The sequence below is a fragment of the Chenopodium album genome, chromosome 10, assembly GCF_948465745.1.
Source record: "Chenopodium album chromosome 10, dcCheAlbu1.1, whole genome shotgun sequence".
NCBI lineage: Eukaryota > Viridiplantae > Streptophyta > Magnoliopsida > Caryophyllales > Amaranthaceae > Chenopodium > Chenopodium album.
In genome coordinates, this window is record NC_137843.1 from 61,711,401 (window position 1) to 61,735,771 (window position 24,371).

A 24,371-nucleotide genomic window follows, 5' to 3' on the forward strand; every position below is an offset into this window, starting at 1 on the left:
TTTAGGGAGTTTAGTTTTCCGTTTTACTTTTGTTTTAGCGGAAATCTTCTTGCTTAGTATTAATGCAATTTTAGGAGACAAAATTGTAGATTTTTCTATATAATTCTCTTACTCTAGTTTTTATTCTCTTCCTTCTCTCTACTCAACTTTCTCTCTCTAGACTTTTATTCTCTTTCTTGTTCCTCAACTCTATTGTAATTCCGCCGTCTTGGTACGATTTCTCTCTTAATTAATCTCAGTATTTTATTCATTCTATTTTTCTTTCATGTCTTGTTTAATTATTATGTTTTGCTTAATTTTAATTATGTCTGAGTAGTTTTCCTTCTAGGGTTTTTGGGGATCTAATAAATAATATGAAAGGGTAATTTATGATTGTTGATCATTAATGCTTAACTGATTTCCTATTGATTGTTTATATGCTATGCAATTAGATTTGGCCAGGTTTAATTGTATGAGTTTAGCAATATTGATTCGAGATTCGAGAGATGAGAATTGATGTTTAGGCTTAGTTTCAATAGGCAGATTAATTTATAAATGGTTAGGTCGAGATTCGAGAGATGAGATTTAATACCGGTAAATTAATTATGTGATTGTAATACGTAGCGAAAGCCCTTTATGATCTGATTAATTAATGCATTGATGATTGATTATTGTGTTTTACCCTGGAATATTGTTTATTAGTGAACCTATGCCCTAGGCTTTATTATTATTGATTTCTTCCTTAATTATTCTCTTTACTCATAATCTTCGTAGTATAGTTTATAATCACAACAAATATTGGTTACTTTAATAATTTGGATTATAATAATTAATTAGGAATAGAAAGACCAGTTTCCCTGTGGATTCGACCCTACTTCCCTATCTACTTTAGTTAGAGGACTTAGGTAATTACTTTTGATTAGGTGATACGACTTTAGCCTGTCATTGGCGTCGGGTCAAAAATTGAATATGGAGAAGTCGGAAGTGTCTTTTAGCCGAAACATTGATCGTGAGAAGAAAAATATGCTTAAGATGAAGTTATCTTTTAAGGTTGTCGATGGACACGAAAAATATCTTGGACTACCAACTTACATTGGTGGCTCAAAGAAAATCGTATTTCAAAATATTCAAGACAGGGTGTGGAAAAAACTCAAAGGGTGGAAGGAATTTTTTTATCTCAAGCAGGTCGGGAAATTCTCATTAAGTCGGTGGCTTAAGCTATCCCAACTTATGCTATGCAATGCTTTTCGATCCCCATTAGTATTTTGAATGAGGTGAAAAAAATGTGTAGAAACTTCTTTTGGGATCAAAAAGGTGAGGAGAGGAAGATGTCGTGGATTGCTTGGAATAAAATGTGCTGAGCAAAGAATCAAGGAGTAATGGGTTTCAAAAATATGCAGATTTTTAATAAGGCAATGTTAGCAGAACAAGCATGGAGGGTATTGACTATGGAGCAGTCGCTTATGTCTCGTGTGCTAAAAGGCAAGTATTTTCCGCATTCGAATTTTTTTGATGTTAAACCTGGTGCAAATATGAGTTTCACTTGGAGATCCATTTGGAGTGTAAAGGATGTGCTTGTGAAGGGGGCAAGGAAGACAATTGGTAGGGGATGTAGCATAAACATTTGGGATGATCCTTAGGTGCCCAAGCTTCCTGAATTTCGTATTCTGTCAGCAAAGGGAGAAGGTGAAAATGTGTCAAAGTATGTGAATGAGCTCTGGAATAATAAACAGTGGGATAGAAATTTGCTTAATGAACTCTTCACGCAGCGGGAAGTAAGGGATATATGCAACATACCAATTCCGTTTTTTGATGAGGATGACAGGTGGTCGTGGCATTTTTCTAAGAATGATCAATACAATGTGCGTAGTGCTTACCACATGATGATTGAAGAAGAGGAAAGAGCAAAAGCTACGACCTCAATTGGGAGTTTGGATTTCAATTGGAAATTAATATGGCATGCTCAAATTCCACCAAAGGTGAAAATGTTTGCGTGGAGGTATGTGAAAAATGGCCTTCCTGTGAGAAGAAATCTGTCTTATAGAGGTATGAGTATTGATCAAAGATGCCCAATGTGTGGGGAGGAGGAAGAAACCAATGCCCATATGCTGCTATTCTGCCCATCAATAGCTCCGATATGGAAGTTCTCTGTTCTGCGACTTGATACTCAGCAGGGAGGTAATGAAGGGGTTGGGGAATGGTGCAATGTGATGAGAGGAAAGATCAAGGATCAGGCTTGGTGGGACACTTTTTGGTGTTTGGCGTGGGGGGTTTGGTTAAGGCGAAATGCGTGGGTTTTTGAGAAGAAAAGAAAGTTAGATTCGGATGTCACCCACAAGGCTCTTTGTCTCGTAGGGGAGTACGGAAAGGCTACAGAAAAGGGGACAGCTAGGTTCGGTGTGGAAAGCTCCATCTGCTGGAGCCTTCAAATTGAACTATGATGTGGCTTTCTTTGAGCAGCAGCAGTAGAAGCAGCTCGGGTTTGGGGGTATTTTAAGGGATGAGGTGGGTGATGTGCTGATGGCGTGCTGTGGGTGTGTTTATGGGAGTTTTGAGGTGGATGTGGGGGAAGCAATGGCAATGAGACAGAGCATTTTATTTGCTAGGGAAGCTAGCTTCAGCAACTTGGCATTAGAGACGGACAATCTCAAGCTCTTCCACCACATGAAGAAGGGCATCACTCCTCCAAATGCTTTTGGCAGCCTAGTGCATGATATATTAAGGCTCACAAGGGACTGCCAGACATTGTCTTTTGCTTTTATTAAAAGATCGGGCAATGGTGCCGCGCATAATTTAGCTAACTTAAGTTGTAAGTTTAATGAGCATCGTATTTGGTTAGAAGAATATCCTCTTGAGATTTAAGAGGCTATTTATAATGATATTAAAAACTTGATTATTTAATAAAAGGGCTATATTCTTGGTTGTGTCAAAAAATAAACAACAAAGGAAACGAACCCGACCGCCCCACCGTCCCGCCAAATCGCCAAGCGTCTAACTCAGGGTTTTATGCACACAACATTTGCAAATTTGCAATCCCCCTCAACTCTCCAAAACCCTAAAACACCTCACTCACTCACTCTTCTTTTTCTCTCTCCTCCCACACTCCCCTTTCTTTCTCTCTCTACTGATCAACAACAATGAGTTACGCAGCATACAAGATGATGCACTGGCCAACCGGCATCGAAAACTGCGTTGCCGGCTATCTCACCCACTCAATCTCCGACTCCACCCCTCAATTCATCCCTCCAATTCCTTCCGACGACCTCGACTCCGACTGGCCTCGCCGTAGTCAGGGCATTGGTCCTATCCCTAATCTTATCGTTTCCGCCGCTAATGTTCTCGAGGTTTACGTCGTTCGGGTTCAGGAAAACAATGCTGCTTCCGATGCCAAGCGCGGTGGCGTCATGGCCGGTGTGTCTGGTGCTTCTTTGGAGCTTGTTTGCCATTATAGGTTTTTTTTACTTTTACTCTCTTCTTGTTTTCTATTATTGAAGTTTAGGTTGGTTTATTGGGGTGTTGGTAGAAAATGTAGTTGATTTTGAGCTTCTATTGGAGCTCAATTTGAGCAAATAGGCGATAATGCGTATAATATTGATCTTTAGGGTTAAGATTGTTAGAATTCTTAGGTGAAATTGAATGAATATTTGGCTATTGGACGCATTATAGTATAGAAAGGAAATGGGGTGTTGGCAGGAAAATGTAGGTTTGTTTGAGCTTTTGAACTTAAATTGAAGCTGAATTTGTACAATTTTAACTCTTAGGATTAGAATGTTTAGAATTATTTGTTATATTGGAATGATATTTTGGCAATTGGAATAATTAGACTTTTAAAAAGGGGGTCTTTGTGGTAAATGTAGGCTGGTTTTGTGTTTTTGACCACTTGCTCTTGAATTGAAGCTGAAATTAGGCAGTCATGCTTACATTATTAATCATTTGGGTGAGAATAGTTTGAAATTTTAGGTGTAATTTGGAATTATATATTGGCAATTGGACTAATTAGACTTTAGACAAGGGGGAGGAGGGTTTGGTGGAAAATGTAGGCTTTTGACCATTTGAAATCAATTTGAAGCTGAGATTTGCGAAAATAGGTGATATAGCCTACAATATTAACCATTAGGGTTAGAATAATTAGAAATTTTAGGTAAATTGGAATGATATTTTTGGCAACATGATTATTGGAATTTAGAAAAGGGGGAAAGAGTTTGTGATTTAAGTCATAGACTCTTTATTTCTTTAATGGAGGGTTACTATTTTTATTTGCTTGTTTGTGTAGTTCTGAATGCATAATATGCTCATTGGGGGTATGCCAGGTTGCATGGTAACATTGAATCCATGGCTGTCCTTTCAGTTGGTGGAAGTGACAGTTCAAAAAGGAGAGATTCAATCATATTAACATTCCGGGATGCAAAGATATCTGTCTTGGAGTTTGATGACTCAACTCACAGTCTTCGTGCCAGGTAAGAATGATGAATTCACTATGAAATGGAGACATTTTAAATTCTGTTACTTTCAAATAAATTATGTTTGGCTAGTTAGCTTCCATATCCAGGTGTTCTTGAACTAATTACTTTTTTTGTTTGTTGTTTTACTTTTAATAGCTCTGCATTATCATATACATCAATATCTAACCACTTCTTATGCTTAAACATATAGGTTTCATGTATATTGTGATATGGATTCACTCTTGAATGGGCATATAGAAAATAGAATTGTAGGCTTATATATTGATCCTCAATAGGAGTTTTTAGGTGCATCAAAACCCCAGCCTTACTGAACTCTGCTTTCTGATAACCTCAAGGCTCAAAGAGTTTATGCCAATGAGATCTAGACAACTGGCAACCCAGAATGATGTAGTTTGCTGTTCTACTTGTGAATCTCATAACGTAAATCAGCTGAAAGGGTTCATTTGGTCTCCGAGCATTAAATTATCATAGTTGTTGTCTGAACGTGCTTGAAAAAAAAGACCTTGTAAATTTTCTGGAATTTTGATTCCCAAATATATAAAAACTGGGGAAAATCTGTGTAAAGTGATTATTATAGGGGATACTTCCCAGGCAAACCCTTTGATCTTCTCAAGGATTCTAAACAAAATCAATGTTCTTCAAGTTCCTATTCAGAAGGTTTCCCTGCAAAGATTGAGTTTTCAGTAGACCTAATAACCATTTTAAACCATAGAAATAACTATAATAAAATGCTGATATGTATGAGCAAGGTAATGACGATCAGTAAATATGTTTGAAAGAGGGTATTTCATTGCTCAAGATTCTTCCCAAATGTGAGGGTGCTTCCCTGCCTTAACTTGTTTCCATAAATATGTTGTGCTGAAGGAATATTTACCCTATACCTGATCTAGACTAAGATTCAGGGAATTTCTTTATTAAAATTATTTCAGGGACTTGTTGTGCCTGTTGGTTTTAATATCTTACTGATGTAAATATTTCTGTTGTAAAGAAAAACTATTACCAATATTTTGATGGTTAGTCTATATTGTCCTAGTACATCCCAACTATTATCTGTTCAGAATAAGCAACAAAAGAAAAAAAAAATAAAATCTGTGGTTGTCCTGAGAAGACTTCCATTCTTCTTGATTTTATGTAATCCAATCATAAGTTAAAGCTACCATGGATATTTGATTTTTGAGTGCCCTCACATTGTTTGCGACTTTTAGATGGTTTCATAGTATGCTCATGGCTTGTCCAAAGATCCTTATTTTATTATTAATATTCTCGTCATCTTTTCACTGATTATTGAACTCCCATTCTCAATCTATAGTGTCTGATGTTGTGCAATTTGTCTTCAGTTCATTGCATTGTTTTGAAGGTCCAGATTGGTTTCATCTGAAGAGGGGAAGAGAATCCTTTGCTAGAGGCCCTTTGGTAAAAGTTGATCCTCAAGGCAGGTGCGGCGGAGTTCTTGTTTATGATCTGCAAATGATAATACTTAAGACTGTTCAGGTCTCTTTTTCATCTGTCACCATCCATGCTTGCAGCTTGCTTTCCACCCTTTTTTTTATTTTTTATTTATTTATTTAGTAAAGTAGCTTTTTTATTTTTTAACAGAAGATTTTTATTACTTTTCTTTTCTTTTTCACCTGTTTGAAAACTCAATCTTCTAACTACATAAAATGAAGAAGATGCTATTCTCAAGGTGGTCCCTGGCAGAAGCTGAGGCTTTTGTATTTTCTTTTGGTATCAAAACGTATAATTGCACAATGAAGGACTTAGGTGATTTTCCCACTTATGATACAATTTTGAATTACATAAGAGCTAATCTGGAATCGATTGCAGTTAGCCTTTGCATGATTTTTTTACCTCACACTCTTATAACCCGCGATTCTTTAAGAGTGGAATATTAATATCATTTGACCTATAATTCTGTTGCATATATTGTTGTTATTAACATTGTCAATTCTGGTTTTTTATTTTCCTTTTAATTTATGATTGCTGAATAAAAAAAAACAGGATAGTAAACTCACAAGTATTGGTTATTAAGGTTATAGGCATCAGTAAGAAGTAACTGGTCGCTGGGGATATGTGGTGAGAAGCCAAAGCATGGCATTGACTGGTCATATTACCTTTATAAGCTGCATGAAGTAAATATTAACCCCTGCTGATATGTTGTCTGTGAATTAGATTTTATTTCTTTTGGTGGCCAATGACCTCAGTTTATTAAGGGATGAGTAGAAGTTTTCATGTGACCGGGAAAATATAAATGGAAGACATTAGATAAACTCAGTTCAGTTATAGGCTGGAAATCTGAGGTCAGACACTGCCTTTCTTCTAACATTTATCTTTTGTAATAAGATTGGAGAGACTGAGATCCATTTGTTTGTCTTTTGCTTCTTTGCTTGAGATGAAAGGGGAGAAGATGTTGTGAATTAAAATTGTCCTATCTAGGTTTTTGAGTATCTCCAGCCCTTTGGGTGAATTATGCTGTATGGCCTAGGAGGAAATCTGTCGGATTAAATGCTTTCTTTTGTAATTCCATAGAATTTGCGGAGTGAAAAAGAAGAAAGATAACCAAAGTGTAGGCTTTTAAATTTAGCTTATATGTTTTGTGGGCTGGCAGCATGTTATGCAACAAAACGGGTATTCTTTATGGGAAAAATCTTTGACATAGATTCCGTCTGCCTCTGTGTATGTCTTAGAGCTCATTAACAGAAATACAGTAGTGAGTTACATGAGAAGCTTTTATGTCATTGGGACAGTTGACAAGGTTAGCTTGATCCAGTAGTTTCAACCATAGATGTTTATAATGTTTGATTGGGATTTTTGTTTTTTAAACTATTGATTCATGTCATTCTATTTGCTGTTCAGTATATTGTGTAATTGTACTATATCCTATGGTGGTACAGGCTGGTACTGGTTTGGTTGGGGATGATGAGAATTCTGGTGTTGGAGGTGCGGCTTCCGCTCGAGTTGAATCATCCTACATAATTAATCTAAGGGATTTGGATATCAAGCATGTTAAAGATTTTGTATTCGTTCATGGTGAGGTTCAGTGAAAACTATATTCTACCATTTCTATGAATTTTGTCTTTATTTACTAAATAGCCTTGTCCGTTTGTTTGTTTGCATTGTCCCACCGATTTTAAAAAATCAACGGATGTGATAAATTATAATTTCATGTAATTGCTGTGATTAGGCTTAGCAATGTTAGCATTTATGAATATGTAAATGTATGCTGGTCTGGCACATGTTCTTGTGTGTTTAAGTATAGTGCTTTTCAGCTCTACTTCTGGTGAAGTATTTTCAATGTACATGGATTGGTTTTCAGGATACATTGAACCTGTGCTGGTAATACTTCATGAACGGGAGCTTACTTGGGCAGGAAGGATCTCATGGAAGCACCACACTTGCATGCTTTCAGCGCTTAGTATCAATACAACAATGAAGCAACATCCCCTTATATGGTCAGCTATGGTAAGTTTTCAGCTGGATGAAATGACTTTATTAGGTCAAACTGGCTTAGTTGCCCTGTTAAAAATTACTAAATAGGAATAATGGGTTGGAGTTGCTTATCTACAAGTTAAGGCTTTGGGATTACAGATGGTCCATCAATAGAAAAAAGGGTTTACGGTTGATCAATAGCTTCCGATGCCCACATAACTGATCCTCCAATAAGACAATTGCTTCTCACAAGAGAGTTTTTTTATTCTAATGAGCGCTACTGAAACTTTTTGCCCAAGCTTAGAGGTTATAACTCCTAAAAGTGTACTGCAATATTAGTCTTGATATGACAGTATGTGTTGAACTCTGCCTTTTGTTTATAGTCTTGGTATAACAATATGTATTGATTGGTGGTTTGTGACACTTGATGTGACAAAATTTATTGAACTTTGCTTTTTATTTGGAATAGGTCTTTTTTTTTTTTATTTTTTTGGTGACAATGTGAATAGGTCTTTGAATGATGTATATATTCACGCATTTCAGATAAGATTTGAGGATGCATCTAAGTTGAACATTGTATCATGCTGTGTAGTAGTTCTAGCTTTATATCTGTCTTGGCATACTCAGATCATGTCTTTTCATGCATCTGACAACAGAACCTGCCACATGATGCTTACAAGCTGCTTGCAGTTCCTTCTCCGATTGGTGGTGTTCTTGTAATCTCCTCTAATGCCGTTTATTATCACAGCCAGGTAATACGTTTTGCTTGAACGCATTAATCTCATTGCTGTTTCATAGTTATGGTTTATGTTTCATTTGTTGTATTTCAGCAATCTTTATTAATGATTGTAAATCTTCTTTTGTTTGGTAGTCAATGTCATGTGCCTTGGCTGTGAACACATTTGCAGTTTCAGCTGATGGCAGGTAACTTTTGTTTTCTTCTCTAATGTTACCTTATCTCCATTACTAATGCTCAAATGCGGAATGCTTATACCCCAATAATTTCACAAGTACCTCTTTTACTAGGCTAGTGGCATACTATTAATCTGTACATCATGTTTTTTCTCCTTTTACTACGTCGGTTTACTTTAAAATGTTCTCACTGGGGGTGATAATGAGACTGAGCTATTCGTAAACTATTCGAGCTCGATTCGGTCAAAGCTCGATTCGTGGTGGCTCGGCTCGGGTTTGAGTTCGGCTTGAGACCTTAACGAGCCAGGCTGAGTTATGCCAAGCTCGGCTCGAAAAGTTTGTGAACAAGCTCGATTATTATTTTCATATAAAAAAATCATGTATATATATATATTATCAATAGATATTACACAATAATAAGTTAGTATTTTCATTATTAAATAATATAAACTCGTAAAATAAAAAATTTAATAATGAACGATAAAGAAGACAAGTAAACTAGGGATAAGAATAAATTAAGGTTGTTCGTGAATAGTTTGAGTTCGGCTCGGTCAACGCTTAGTCAAAGCTTGGCTCGGTCAAAGCTCGACTCATAAAGGTTTGAACTCGGTTCGAGTTCGAACAAATTTAAACAATCACTAGTTGAGATGACCATAGTTCGGGCTCCGCTCGCCCGATTAGCACCCCTAGTTCTCACTTTTGCCGGGTTTAATATAGAAACTATTATGTTGTAAGGCAAAATTTAAAACGTAAAGGATACTAAAGTAGTGCTTCCTGTTTCTCTAAGATATTAAGCAGTATGACTTAATTACTTATGCCTGTTGGATGATGGAGATCATTCAAGCCTAAATTTGGTGTTTATGCTATATTTTTCTCACTGTTGTGCACTTTTTTGGTGTGTTTCCTACACATCATTCCTATCAGCCAAGAGATGCCAAGATCAAGTTTCACTGTGGAGCTTGATACTGCCCATGCAGCTTGGTTAGCTAATGACGTTGCTATGCTGTCAACTAAAACTGGTGAACTACTTTTGCTGACACTTGTTTATGATGGAAGGTAGGTGTTCTTATCTCTTTTTTATTCTGTAAGTGCTTGATAGTTATTTGATTCCAAACACTTGGAGATTCTAAGCCACAGTAATGCATTTGTAGTATAATTGATATTCCATTAAATATTGTTGATGCAAAATTTTAATTCATTTTCACAATATGCATTTTATCTTATATGGTATTTCTGTTTCACCTTTAGTTGCTGAGTTGGATGTTTTAATTCATTTTCACAATATACATTTTATCTTATAGCTAGCAAATTTCTGCCGCATGTTTCCAAAGAGTGACTCTTCTGTCTTTTTGTTTTGGTTTTGTTTCCCCCCCATGTTATTCATCCTTAGTGGCTTTGCTGAGATAAAATGGGTTCAACCTCATGCTGCCAAGGTTGCTCCTGTGGTATGAAAAAGGACGGAGAGAAGTTGGAATCTTAAAGTATGGAGTATGGTTCTGTTAGAAAAATTTTACCTGATAGCTTACGAGCATATATTGTTGACTGTACTCCTTTTGTACGTGTTTACACTGCTTTGGTACCATTTATAAATTTTACCTTGTTATAAGTAAATACTTCCTCCGTTTTTGAATAATTCAACACAATTTTTCACGGTATTTAAAAAAAAGTGGGCATTGCATGATTTAATACACTTAAAATGGGGGGGGGGGGGGGGCGGTGAGAGATTGTTAGAAGTATAATGTAGTGAGCCATGAGCTTTTTTTTTTGACAAATGGGCCATGAGCTTTACTAAGGGTAATATTACAACTTTTAACAAAAAAAGCTTTCTAATTATAGTGTGTTGCGAGTATTGTTACATTTCTATTTCAGGAAAGTGTTGCAAGTATTAAAAAACAGAGAAAGTATGTATTTTCTTTTAATGAACTCGTAGTTGATTGATGTTAATTGGGGTAAGGATCATGAAATGTTAAATGAAATTTTGGGGATGACTATTATTTAAATATCTAGTTTTAAAATGTTGGACTGTCATTCGGTGGTGCAAGTATTAATGCCATGGGGAATTTAACTATCTAGTTTTTGAAAAGTTTTTTTTATTTTTTTATTTTTTTTATTTTTTTATTTTTATGTAATTGGAGGACCGTAATCAAGTAAGCCTGTTTGTTTTAAGGTGTTGTACATTTGTGGTGAGGAAGATGATTGTTTTTGAAGCTTTTTTTATCCCATTTGAAGGATTATCACAAATTTTAATGCTTGAATGAAGTGTTGGTTATGTCTACCAAAGCTTGTAGTAAACCGAGTTGCCCAGCTGTGCTGAACTGATAAATATTGCTGCATACAACAGAAGATACTTTTATTTGACTGATGATAAGTGTAGAGGCATGGCGGAGTTGCACTCCTGTTTTCAAGTTTCATGTAGCGCACCCAAATTTTTGGTATTGGTTAGGGGCAGTGCCAAATGGAGGTATGATGGGCCAAAGTTCTGGTTGTGATGCTAATTGGACTCAGTTGCATCAAGATTTTGGTGGGTGAATATGAAACTCTTTAACATATGGTTGGAAGGGGGATGTCTTATTCACTTGATCTCCCCAAGGTTTTTATAATATCATTGACTTTAAGACTAGGATTTTGTTCTTTCACACCTTCTAGAAAAGGAAGAAGTTAACTACAAAGAGTATGAGCAGTTTGGGCTGTGTCTTTTACAATTTTTGTGGTATGTTGATTGTTGAATCCTGCTAAGTAGTTGGCATTTAGGTTAGGAAATTTATGAAAATCTATTTTGGTATATGATCAGTTTTCTGGTGAAAATTTCTATATGCTACTCATATTTGGGTAATTTTAATTATATGCTCCATTCTTATTGTTATCATTTCTATCCTTGATGTGTAGGGTTGTGCAGAGGCTTGACCTAGTGAAGTCCAGAGCTTCTGTTCTTACTTCGGTTAGTTGTATTCATCAATTTGTCTAGTTTCACCTTCATAGTTTATGGAATTATTGTTTTCATCATTATTTTTCTTTGCCATTTTTTTTCCCATAATTTCATGGATTTTATAGATGCAATTTGGTTATTCTTAATTTCTTATAGGATATTACGACAGTAGGAAACTCTTTGTTCTTTCTGGGTAGCCGCCTGGGAGACAGCTTGCTTGTGCAATATACTTTTGGAACTGCTCCTACAGCCTCTGCATCTTCTGTGAAGGAAGAGGTGCTTTATATACTCCTAATATATTTCCTCACTTAACTTTTGTTACTGCATGAATCTAATTGTTTCTCTTATCCTCTCTTTATTCCTTTCGATTTTTTCATTTTTGCTTCTACGCATTTATTAATTCTAAGACCCTATTGCGCTCTCTGTTTGCCAGGTTGGGGATATTGAAGGTGATGCCCCGTCAATGAAACGCCTACGGCGATCATCATCTGATGCGTTGCAAGACATGGTTGGTGGTGAGGAGCTTTCTTTATATGGCTCGACTCCTAATAAAGCAGACTCAGCTCAGGTCTGTCCTATTAGTATAATGCATTATGGAACATTGATCTTTGAAAAATTGTTCCATAGACTGTACATCCTCTTCCCTTTTTAAATTTGTGTTTTTTTTTCCCCTGATTTTTTTCTTTAACAGTGTGTTTGGGTTGAAGGATTTGAGGAGAAAAGAAGAGAGAAGGAGCAAGGGATGTTCCATTGTCTGGGATAGTACATTATGAGGGTGAGGGAAAAGGAGGGGAGGGGAATGGAAGAATATTCTGTCCTTTAATATTAAAAGAAATAATCTCTCCTGTATTGGAGAGATTGAAAATGGTAATTTCCAGTCACATAAGTTCTGCCTCTCCTGCTCTCCTCTTTCTTTTGCTTCTATATCCGACTTCGTTCTTTATCTCACCTCCTTTCCCCTGCTTCTGTGTCCACCCCTTTTTACTTTATTTCTTCCCTCCCTTCCTCTTCACTCCCTTTCCTTTCTAAATTTCCATCCAACTACTGTGTAAGGCATACTTTGGGGAATTTTTTTTTTTTTTCCTTCTGTTTTTGGTTAGGGGAGAGGGAAAAGGTTATCTAATTATCTCCAATCAGTTCAGTGATATGTCAATGGACATATTTCTGTAGTGAATATCCTGTTTCCTATGAAGGAAAAGATCAATTAATTTGAAGCCAGTGTGTCAAAAGTCTGTCATTTCACCCTCCATTCGATTAGTGCACTATTATATTTTATCTTTCTCTTGTTTGTATTCCTCATTTTTGTCTGACATGTGCAGAGCTGTGATATAAGATCATTAAGCCCTGTGCTGTAAGGTGCATTCCATAGTTCTGTTCTAATGCATTACAAAATAACAAATACTTGTTTCTTAAGATATACCATAGAATATAACAAATTATTAAGAATTATCTCAGAATTTAGAGCTGTGAATCTCTATATTGTTTTCCCTAAGTTTGTTTCCATCTGGTCAAGTCCTTGGATCTGGCAATATGGTGTGTCCCCAGATCCACATTCCTGAACCTAGCTGGCCCCTAGACCTGAAGTTGTTGGAAGCATTATATCTGACCAGGTTCCGGGTAATGTGGGTGATAGATGCCAGCCAGTCTGAGGTGAGGTGCCTTGGGTTTTAGAATTTTGGCCCTTTAAATACCGTACTTTTGACTTAGTTGGATATAAGCTATTATCTTCAGTTAGTTTGAATTCTTATCTATTTTGTAAGGTGTGTTTTGTAATATAGGACTAGCTGGTATCCATATATTAAATGAGAGCTTTGTTAGGACTTAAAAGCTTAAGCTCTCATGAAGCTTTTTACATACAAAATCAAGAAAAGTTTAGCAATGCTCACACACTAAAACTTGACTCCACCTACATACCCTTAAAAAATTGGACTCAAAACTTGAGAAGGGAAGATTCACTACAATACTTTCCAGATCTGCTGGTTTTCTTTCCAATTGCATCACCAATTGCCTATGGAACTATATTCCACGCTACAGCTTCAGCAAGACAACCTTTTTTTGTCCTTTTTTTCAGGCAACAAGAACTTCTTGTTGTCCCAAAGAAGGCTAATGATAAGTGCCAAAGAGAAAGAGCCTTAAGAAAGGGGTAAAAAATGACTTAACATATTCTTCTTTTCTTAGGCAGGCAGAAAGTGCAACATTTCATCTGTATAAGAGCATGCCAATGATGTGGTATATGGGCTTTGTCTCAAATGCCCAATTAAATAGACTTTATTTGTACTCTGTAGAAGTTTATATTTATTCTATACTATGATGATTTGATTTTTAATCTTAGGGTCTTTAGGATCTAGCATACAGAGTTATAAATTAAAATTGAACATTGAACTTAAAGGTCATTTGCTATTGTACCCTTAGATGAGTTCCCGTATTAAGAAAAGAAGCGTAAGAATTGTTTTTGAAAACGCATGTGAATTGTAAACAATTGCTTATATATCCAAGATGATAGAATGGTGGGACTTTTTTTTTTTTGATGCTAATGGTGGGACTTAGTAATGTACAGGTTTTTTGACGTATTAAGTGTGGCTTAAATTGAAAGTATTATGCCAAATAAGGCATTGGTATGATCTGTTAGTGATTTTGCTTCACTTGATTTTTTTTTGCAGAAATCTTTTGCTTTTGCAGTGAGGGATTCATTGATAAATATTGGTCCCCTGAAGGATTTCTCATATGGGTTAAGGATCAATGCAAACCCAAATGCCACTGGAATGGCTAAGCAGAGTAACTATGAAATGGTCAGTTCTGCTGCCCTTAGCTAATCTGGAATAAGGGCTCTGGGATAAATCTCACGATCTCTTTTTTTTTTTTTTTTTGGTTTTTTTTTTTTGGGTTGGGGGGGGGGGGGGGGGGGGAAATAAGATCAGAAGTTCTCATGAAATGCATAGTCCTTCTAGTTTTGTTGGAAAAGTTGAATTTATGTCCAATGTTATCATTTGATCAGATTTCCCTTGTCAATGGTTTTCTTGCTACTTTTAATAATGTTTTTCATGCAGGTTTGTTGTTCTGGACATGGGAAAAATGGTGCACTTTGTGTTATTCAGCGTTCAATTCGCCCTGAAACGATTACTGAGGTGTGTTCTGGTAGATTTATTGGTATTTGTGCTTTTCTATCTATGCTGGTCAACTTTTTCAGGGTGGGGTGGGATTTTACTAGATGTTTGTGCTTGATTGTGAAACTTTGGATTGCTATGCCCTCCCCCCTCCTTTTTTTGTTGATTCTTGTCATCATAACGATCTTGTAAATTCTGTTGATATGCTCTTCAATTTTTTTAATAATATGAGTACGGAGTACCAGATATTTCTGGTAGGTTATTCGTCTTATTATCATCTGTTGCTGCTCTCCCCTTTTACATAAATTGCAGTAAAGGCAGTAACCTATGATACTTGCCTGGAAGTGGTTTGTGATTTACTAAAAAAAAAAAAAAAATTCTCTTGGAGGTTTGTTATATATGTGTATGCTTGAATTTCATCACCAGCTTGGCCTTGCTGTTAATTTCTTCACCTGAACGACACAAAAGATGCATTCATGACACTTTTATTAGTCCTTGTACACATATGAATCTTCGCACCTGGTGGGGTGGAGGATGACTGGATGGATTTTGATAGTTATGTTGTCTAATTCCATGGTTCTTTAAAATATGCTCACTCAACAACCTCAATGTTTGTGTCATGCTGTATGGACTTTATTTTATTATTTCTTAGAATTTTGAATAGTGTCATTATGTTCTTTTTGCTATGTGATGTTCTGAGTAAATGGCTTTATACTTTCTTTTTTCTTTGGTTATTTATTAGGTTGAATTACCTGGAGTTAAAGGGATTTGGACCGTCTATCACAAGAGTTCTCGCAGTCATAATTCTGATGCATCCAAGATAGCAGCAGAGGAGGATGAATATCATGCATATTTGATCATAAGCTTAGAAGCACGAACTATGGTAAGGAGATATCCTTTTTATATCGATCAAAGTTGCTCAAGCAGATTGAATTTTCCTTGCTTTTACTCTCTTATGTTCATATTATTTTTTGCGAAATTGGGAGCATCTGTTTTTCAATTGGGTATATGGTTTTGGCCGCTGTAGAGACAGTTTACAGCAGAGCTTTTAATTAAGCATATGCTCTTTCGTGGAGTCACAACACTATGCTTGTTATGCTTCTAATTTCTTTTTGACTTGAGAATCCCTGTTTCCCAATTCTTTTCTATTCTGAAAATGCAGATGCAATGTTATTTGGCTGATTTATCAGCTTTATGAGTTCTGAATTCGTACCTTTTTTTTTTGGGCTCGGTTCATACTTTGAATTATTTGGCCCCAGGCCCCCAGTAGCTGCTCTCCTATCTGCTTTGTGCAAGGTCAAACAATTTATGGTAGTGGGGATCAATAGCTTTTGTCCCTTAACTTATATTCGATTATCCTCTTAACAATTTTGTACAGAAGAGAAAAGAGAAACCTTACTGCTGAGCTTGAGAATTCCAATTTTGAAGTTGACTACTTTATTCTTTTTATTCAAATCTTAACTTCCTATTATATTCAAGTCTTAACTTCCTATTATCTGATGTTGAAAGAAAAACTTTACTGCACCCTATCCAAATTGGAAGAATTCCATACTTTGTTGTTGTGAAGTGCTTACATCTTGATATTCTGAAGCTTTTTCGTATGTTAATCAATTTTTTGTCGAATTTTATTTTGATAATGTGTTTTCCTGTCTTTTCAGGTTCTTGAAACAGCTGATCTTCTAGGGGAAGTTACTGAAAGTGTTGACTATTATGTTCAAGGGAGTACAATTGCTGCAGGAAATTTATTTGGAAGGTGATTATTTACAGCAATGCATTTATATTCTGAAACATGGCCTAGGCTTAGGTAGGAGAATTTCCTCAATTTAGAATTGTATATCTCTAAATTATGTTGTTGCATTTGTTCCGAGCAAACAGACTGTTGCTTGCTAGTCAGTGCCTGAATAATAGATCAATCTGGAGGGGTAGTATAGGTATTCTAGTTTATATTAGTTTATTAGGGTTAATAGTCCTTAGTATAAATAGGTAGAGAGGAGTAGAATGAAGGTAGGCAGAAATTGATTAGGGAAACCTAGAGAGAGTCATGGCCTAAAGCCATTTTGGAGAGTTGTGAGCTAAACTCACTTTTAAAGATTGATAGCCTTAAGCTATTATCCTATCTTTTGTAACCTTTCAACCATTATCAATCAAACTCCAAGCTTTAATCTTTATTTACTCGCATTATTAAATCAGATTTTAATCCTAGAAAGTCAGTCCATTACAGCCTGCAAGTCCATGATCTTGTCGAACCATTTTTTTTTACTTGCAAGAGTTTTATACTTATGATACTCAAATGCATCTATTTTAGGCTGTTCTGCTGTGTCACAAACTTCTCAAGTGGACAGTTCTTTTAACCACTTGTTGATGAGTGGTGGTTGTCGTATAATCTTTACTGAGGTTGTTTCTTGTGCTTTTTGGGTTTTGCTTCCAGGCGTCGTGTTATTCAGGTCTATGCTCGTGGTGCCCGGATCCTAGATGGTTCATACATGACCCAGGAGCTAACTTTTGGATCTAACGGCACTGAATCTGGTTCTGGGTCTGATGGCATAACTGTTTCAGCAGTGTCAATTGCTGATCCTTATGTATTATTGAAGATGAGTGATAATAGTGTCCAGCTTCTTGTTGGAGGTATGATAATTATATTGTTGTCCTGTATGCTGATGCTGTTTCACCATAATATCTCATCTTGGCTTTTTGCAAAATCATATGCAGATCCTTCCAATTGCACTGTTTCCATTGATGTTCCTTCAGTATTCGAGGGTTTAAAGAAATCAATCTCTGCTTGTACACTTTATAATGATAGGGGTCCTGAGCCATGGCTTCGGAAGGCCAGTACGGATGCTTGGCTTTCAACTGGTGTTGGTGAGACCATTGTTGGGTCAGATGGGGTGTCACATGATGGGGATATCTACTGTATCACTTGTTATGATAATGGCACCCTTGATATATTTGATGTGCCTGGTTTTAATTGCGTTTTCACTGTTGAAAAATTTATCTCTGGAAAGGCCTATCTTACTGATTCCTTTGTCAAAGAGTCACCGCTAGAACTTCACGAGATCTCCAAGAGTTCTGAGGATACGGCAGGTCAGGCCAGAAAAGAAAATGTGCAGAACATTAAAGTTTCTGAAGTAGTAATGCACAGATGGTCTGGACAGCACAGCCGTCCTTTTCTATTTGGAATATTGACTGATGGAACAATTCTTTGTTACCATGCGTATTTATTTGAGGCTCAAGAAAATGCTAAAAATGAAGATGAAAAAGGAGGACAAGATTTAATCACTCATGATAGCACAAGTTCCTCTAGGCTGCAAAATTTGAGGTTTCTCCGCATTCCCTTGGATATGCACACACGTGAGGAAGTGTCCGCAGAAGGTGCCATGCCTCGTATTTCCATTTATAAGAATATTGGTGGCCATCAGGGATTTTTTCTTTCCGGGATGAGACCAGCTTGGTTTATGGTCTTCAGGGAGCGCTTGCGTGTTCACCCACAGGTCGGTCTATTGCAGCTTGAATACATAGCATATCAATCATTTTACTTTTCCCAACCCACATGAGAAATATTGCCTTTGGAGGTTACATGTACTTAGTAACCATTTATAACATAACATTTGGTACTTAGTTCTGTTCTCTCTCTCTTTTTTTTTTCCCAAGGCTTTTGACATCTCTTGTTACTATTGTTGGTTGTTTCTCTTAAATTCATGTCATTATTGTTCATGCTGTTACTTGTATTTGTAAAAAAGGTCTAACGTAGTTAACACAAGTCATTTTTTTGGTTGCAGCTTTGTGATGGGTCCATTGTCGCATTCACGGTTCTTCACAATGTGAATTGCAATCATGGATTTATATATGTGACCTCACAGGTTATATCCTTAGATTTGGCACATTAGTTGATAATCCTAAATTCCTAAATTTTGTGGCACTTGACTGATATTACTTTTTTACTTCTATGTGATAGGGTTTGCTTAAAATTTGCCAGCTGCCATCTGGATTGAGTTATGACAATTACTGGCCCATGCAGAAAGTAACAGTTTTCCTTTTTTTTTTTTTTACAAAATTATTTATTATATCTATGAGCTAACTTGAAAGTTTTTTTTTTTGTTAGATTCCATTGAAGGGCACTCCCCATCAAGTCACCTATTTTGCTGATAAGAATTTATACCCTCTTATTGTTTCATTTCCTGTGAGTTCCTGTGACCTTCGTTCTTTCATGAGTATTAAAGCTTTTGCATTTTGGAAATTTGATGGTTGAAGAGTCGGTAGCTTAAATTTTCCATATTGTAACTTTGCTGATTGAGGATCAATCTATTGATAACCCTTGGTTCATACTCCCCTGCATTTGTGTATGTTGCACTTAATTTTGCTTTCAGTATTGGCGAGTCTGTAAGTCAGTGCCTTGCATTGGACATGCTTTAATCCAGCAGAATAACTATAAATTGATAACTTCTAGATGTAGTGAGCTGGAACATCTTGATAGGTTCAAATCAAAACAGTCCCTTGTGTTCTTACGGTAAGCAAAAATAAGTACAATGATAGTACAATAACACCCCCCCCCAAGCCCGCCCACACACATCTTTAACTTCGCCAATGTGAAAAAGTTATTTTCAGTGGGCAGTTTATCATAGGTAGCATTGCCTTAGTATTTTGATGCTGCCTTGTGCTATTTTGTGCTGAAAACAAGTCTGCGGCATTTTACTAATATGCCTCTTGCCTTCCTATTTTCTACTGCTTTCTTCTCAATGTACTTTGATAGGTGAATTATAATCTGAAAGGTGCTTCTAATGTATCATGCAACATGGTTCTATGCTGCAAAGTTAAATGATGTCATTCCTTGCAGGTTATGAAGCCCTTAAATCAGATTCTTTCATCTCTAGTTGATCAAGAAACTGGCCATCAGATTGATCATGATAATCTTAGTTCTGATGAGCTACAGAGGACTTACACTATAGATGCATTTGAAATTCGGATAATGGAGCCAGAAAAATCTGGTGGAACCTGGCAAACAAAAGCTACTATCCCTATGCAAAGTTCAGAAAATGCTCTCACTGCTAGAATGGTTACCTTGCTAGTAAGCTCACTACACATTTATATAACTTAATGGACTAATCTATGCGATCTCTTGCCTGCAGCTTTGATGATTGCTGTTAGTTAGTTTTCTCTCTCTCTCACTTTCTTCTGTGGTTATCGTCTTCTGCAGAACACAACCACTAAAGAGAATGAAACACTCTTAGCTATCGGCACAGCCTATGTGCAAGGAGAGGATGTGGCAGCAAGAGGGCGTGTGCTCTTATATGCCCTTGGACGATCAGATAATCCTCAAAATTTGGTATCCTGCTGAATCCTACAGTTCTAACAGTTATTTCTTGATGTTCATACTTCTGATATATAGTTTTATGTTATGGCATAAACTTTACCAAAAGCTGTGCACGTCGCAGCTCACTTATTTGTAAGTTTATTTTATTCCCCGGGTTTCCTCTTAGGTTTCAGAAATGTATACCAAGGAATTGAAGGGTGCTATATCTGCTGTAGCTTCGCTTCAAGGTCATTTGCTGATAGCTGCTGGTACTAAAATTATCTTGCACAAATGGACTGGTACAGACTTGAATGGCGTGGCATTCTTTGATGCTCCTCTGCATGTTGTGAGCTTAAACATTGTATGTATTCCCTTTTGGCACTGGTTTCTACTCCTCGACCCCCTTTTTTGTTTGTACACTAGATGAGTGCTATATATTGCTTTTGTGGTTGCTATCTATTTTTGTGGTATGTGCAATGTGCATCATTTTATTTTCCATTACATTTTTGAAATCACAAATGTTTTAAAGTTATGTTGTAAAATAGAGCTTTTTTGTGATGGACCTTTGAATATACTTCAAGGTTTGCTTAGTCATTTATAAACCTGCTTGCTTAAGTTTATTATCCATGTTAATGTGGGTATAAATCAGATGGAAATGGTTCAAACAGTTTCAACAGATAAAACAAAACATAATGTCTTTTCTAGATTCCTTGAAAGTTTGGTTCACAGTGTCTTCATTTTTCTTTTGTGAATGGAAATCAGATTGCTTATGGGTGGATTCTTGGGAAGGGCCACAACATTTTAGTGTACTTTTCCAATGGCTCCATAGATGGTTTGATACTCACCACTCTGAGTTCTCTCGTCTTTGGTTGGCGGTTTGTTCAAATGGTTAATTTCTCTTAGAACTGTCACTTCAGGAGGAATCTTTTTGAGTAGGAGTCATGGAAGGCATTCAGATTTGTTGAACAATATTGAATTGGTTTCTGTGGATCCCAGTATACAAAATATAGTTTCATGACTCGTGTTCTTTCTCCAGCCACTGGCACAAAAGTTGTAACTTGAAATCTTTCTTTGATTCCACCTTTATAGACTTCCAAAGTGGGTGAAAGCATTGGTTTAGGTTGATAGTTTGGAGGAAGCTCAGTGTATGTAATAATTGAAGTTTCAAAAAGGGTTTGTGTACTTCCTTGGTGATGGAAATATGGGAAAACCACTAGTTATTGCATTGTGACATAATAGCTTGTCTATGGCAAAGGCTTTTTCGTGTTGGGGTTAGCTGGGTTACCCCACATACTGCCTGGGTTATTAAAGGTCCAATATGAAGTTTATCTGTTTCAGAGACAATATGTAGTTGGGACTCAATTGTGGTGAGCTGCAAATTTTCGTTTGTTTATGTTTGATGGTGGAGGAATGGTATTATTTTTCGGGATCAGGTATCTTCTCTGGCTTCAAGATGGGACTGGGTGGTGTGTTTAGCTTATCGGGGTTTAAGCTTGTTGCCTTGTGGGTCTTTTTGGACCTCCCTGGTCTATTTTTTTTGGGTAATACATGATTGGATTTTTAATATTTTGGGTTTTTTTTTTTTGATCTTGTTCTGCCACTAGTCTCACTCCCTGAAATCCTTTTTTCAATTTTTATGGATTTTTTCTTATTCAAAGATAAAGGTTGGTTATAGACTTTCATGCACTGACTTGGATGTTTGATGATAGACATTTAACTTGTGAATTATAGATGATCTGATGATTCCTTGATATTCCAGTGAGTGTATTTTCTGCTTTTGTAGTTTCTCTTTTATCTTTTCTTCTTTTCTATTTTTGTAAATATAAAATGCAATACTATGGTAAATCCATTTTTTGATATCATGAATCATATTTTAATTTTTTTTTTTTTTTAATTGCTTTTGAACACCTTTTATATAAAGAATGTTTCTTCAATATAATCATTAATTTCTTGACTGTTGCAGGTTAAAAATTTCATTCTCCTTGGAGACATTCATAAGAGCATATATTTTCTTAACTGGAAGGAACAAGGTTCTCAACTTAGCTTGTTGGCAAAGGATTTTGGGTCACTTGATTGTTTTTCAACCGAATTCCTGATCGATGGGAGTACACTCAGCCTTGTAGTTTCAGATGAACAGAAAAATGTTCAGGTCAGCATTTTTCCTATGGTTTAAAAAAGTTATGTAGTAGTTGAAATAGAATTAGAGATAGATATGGAACAGTGGAAGAATGTAGCAGCATCGGACTATAACTTGATGGGATTACTTATGAGTTGTTAACCTACAGATGGCTCTTTAATCAAATATTCTATATAAGTTTGTGCAAATATACTAATTTAATAGAATGTTGCTCCGTGGTAGGTTGGAAAGATAGATGGAATAGGGCAGTCTATGGCCTTCTAGGTAGTTTATCAAGAGGAACAAAATGATCAGATAGTAGACTTTTGTTCTTCGACACTTTTTTTTATGCAAAGCAAGTGATGAATTGGAGTGGGAGATTGAGATGTGTCTTTTGCTGTACATGTATTGGAAGACATCTGATCTGGGGCTGGGTGGATTATCTGGCTTGTTTCTTTTCAAAGTTTTAGCTTTTAAAGAACTATAGTGTAATGGAGGATGATTATTATTATTTACAAGTACTCTAATATAGTGCTGTTATAAAATATACCTAGACAATTATTTGTGTAAAATAAGTTTTGGGTTGCTTGTTCAAGTTAAAATTGTTGTATGAGGGTTTGATAGAATTATTGTTTTTGTTGTTTCATCTATTGAGAGTAGCTCTTAAATAATTTGGTGAAATGGAAAAGAATTAACTGAACATTAATTGGCTGTTTAAAGAAAGACGGTGGCACGTTTTCAACTCTGATGTCCGAACATGTTTCCTGTGCTACAGTGATTTGTTTATTTATTGTTATTTTATTTGACAATGTTCTAAGCATAAACTTTTTTCCAGAGATCAAAATTACAGAGTAGAAATTAGAAAAACGCAACTAAAATTACTCAGTTTATTATATTAGTTGTTAGTAATTTTAGTTGTGTTTTACTCAGTATCTTAGTAGTTAGTACTACTCAGTTGATTATATTTGGAGCAATTGTTTACTACTGATTTCTGCTACATTAATGGATTGCTGAAATTACTCATGGCTATGGTTTTCCATTACCAGCTTTACTACCTTTCTAATTTTTTCATGTGACTTTAAGTTTTCCTCTATCTGATTCTGGCTACATTTCCCCATATGTTAATATTTTCTGCCAATAGGTTTTCTACTATGCGCCAAAGTTGTCTGAGAGTTGGAAAGGACAAAAGCTTCTTTCAAGAGCTGAATTTCATATTGGTGCCCATGTGACGAAATTCCTGCGATTGCAAATGCTTCCTGCTTCGTCTGATAAACCAAATGCTACTCCAGGCCCTGATAAAACTAATAGATACGCGCTATTATTTGGTACTCTTGATGGAAGCATTGGCTGTATTGCACCACTTGATGAGCTATCATTTCGGAGGCTGCAATCGCTGCAGAGAAAGCTTGTTGATGCTGCTCCTCATGTTGCTGGGCTAAATCCGGAATCTTTTCGCCAATTCCAGTCATTCGGTAGGGCACATCGCCCTGGGCCTGACAACATAGTTGATTTTGAGCTGCTTTGCCAGTGAGTTTCTATTACTCTTTTCCTTGCTACACGACATGTTTCTGCTGAAAACTAATTTTACTGCTGCTTCCAAATATAATCAAATGAGTAAAACTAAGTACTAAGATACTCGTTATCATGATATTTTTTCTCTTTGCAGTTATGAGATGTTACCGCTAGAAGAACAACTAGAAATCGCCCACCAGATTGGGACTACTAGATCACAAATTTTATCCAATTTTAACGACCTTTCTCTAGGAACAAGCTTTCTATAAGAGCACATACTTCCAATCATACGGTTGCCAAGAAAATAAGGCCAATACCTATGATGCGCTGGCTCAGATTTGCGTTTCGTGTCCGACGCTATCATGTCAAAACACTTGACACTAGACGTACAACAGGGGGGCGAAGTAATGTAGGCCAACACCTAGAAGAGCTGATTCTATAGTGACTGCTGGGAGGGTACTGTAAAATTCTTTCTATCCTCTGTTTTTTCCCCTCTGTTTTCTCCCCAAGTTCCCGTCATAGCTGGGTCACAAGAGTCAATATCACTGTAAATGGCTGTTTGTATTGTACATGTTGTCTAGTTTAGTGAAATTTGATTCTGTAAAATGTTTCTTGTTCTCGTATATCTTTATTTCTTTTGCTGTTC

At 36.3% G+C, this 24,371-nt stretch overlaps 1 protein-coding gene across 1 annotated transcript; it reads left to right on the forward strand.

Annotated features, from left to right (window-relative positions):
• The first annotated feature begins 3,032 nt into the window (after window positions 1-3,032).
• Window positions 3,033-24,371, forward strand: LOC145562836 (cleavage and polyadenylation specificity factor subunit 1-like). Its single transcript, XM_081623244.1, has 26 exons — window positions 3,033-3,430; window positions 4,290-4,436; window positions 5,780-5,933; window positions 7,334-7,469; window positions 7,756-7,901; window positions 8,525-8,620; window positions 8,740-8,792; window positions 9,705-9,836; window positions 11,667-11,718; window positions 11,863-11,982; window positions 12,140-12,274; window positions 14,367-14,495; window positions 14,754-14,831; window positions 15,553-15,693; window positions 16,469-16,563; window positions 17,239-17,435; window positions 17,520-18,298; window positions 18,587-18,667; window positions 18,763-18,828; window positions 18,910-18,987; window positions 19,642-19,872; window positions 20,002-20,130; window positions 20,285-20,458; window positions 22,061-22,246; window positions 23,355-23,740; window positions 23,880-24,371. Exons 1-26 carry the CDS (start codon window positions 3,117-3,119, stop codon window positions 23,992-23,994), a joined length of 4,350 nt encoding a protein of 1,449 aa, XP_081479370.1. The 5' UTR covers window positions 3,033-3,116; the 3' UTR covers window positions 23,995-24,371.

Bases quoted from the DNA above. Each gene is read 5' to 3' on its own strand.
- LOC145562836 (XM_081623244.1), top strand. From the start codon at position 3,117: ATGAGTTACGCAGCATACAAGATGATGCACTGGCCAACCGGCATCGAA. The intron at 18,668-18,762 runs GTTATATCCTTA...TCTATGTGATAG, and splicing joins TTATATATGTGACCTCACAG to GGTTTGCTTAAAATTTGCCA. The intron at 20,131-20,284 runs GTATCCTGCTGA...GTTTCCTCTTAG, and splicing joins CAGATAATCCTCAAAATTTG to GTTTCAGAAATGTATACCAA.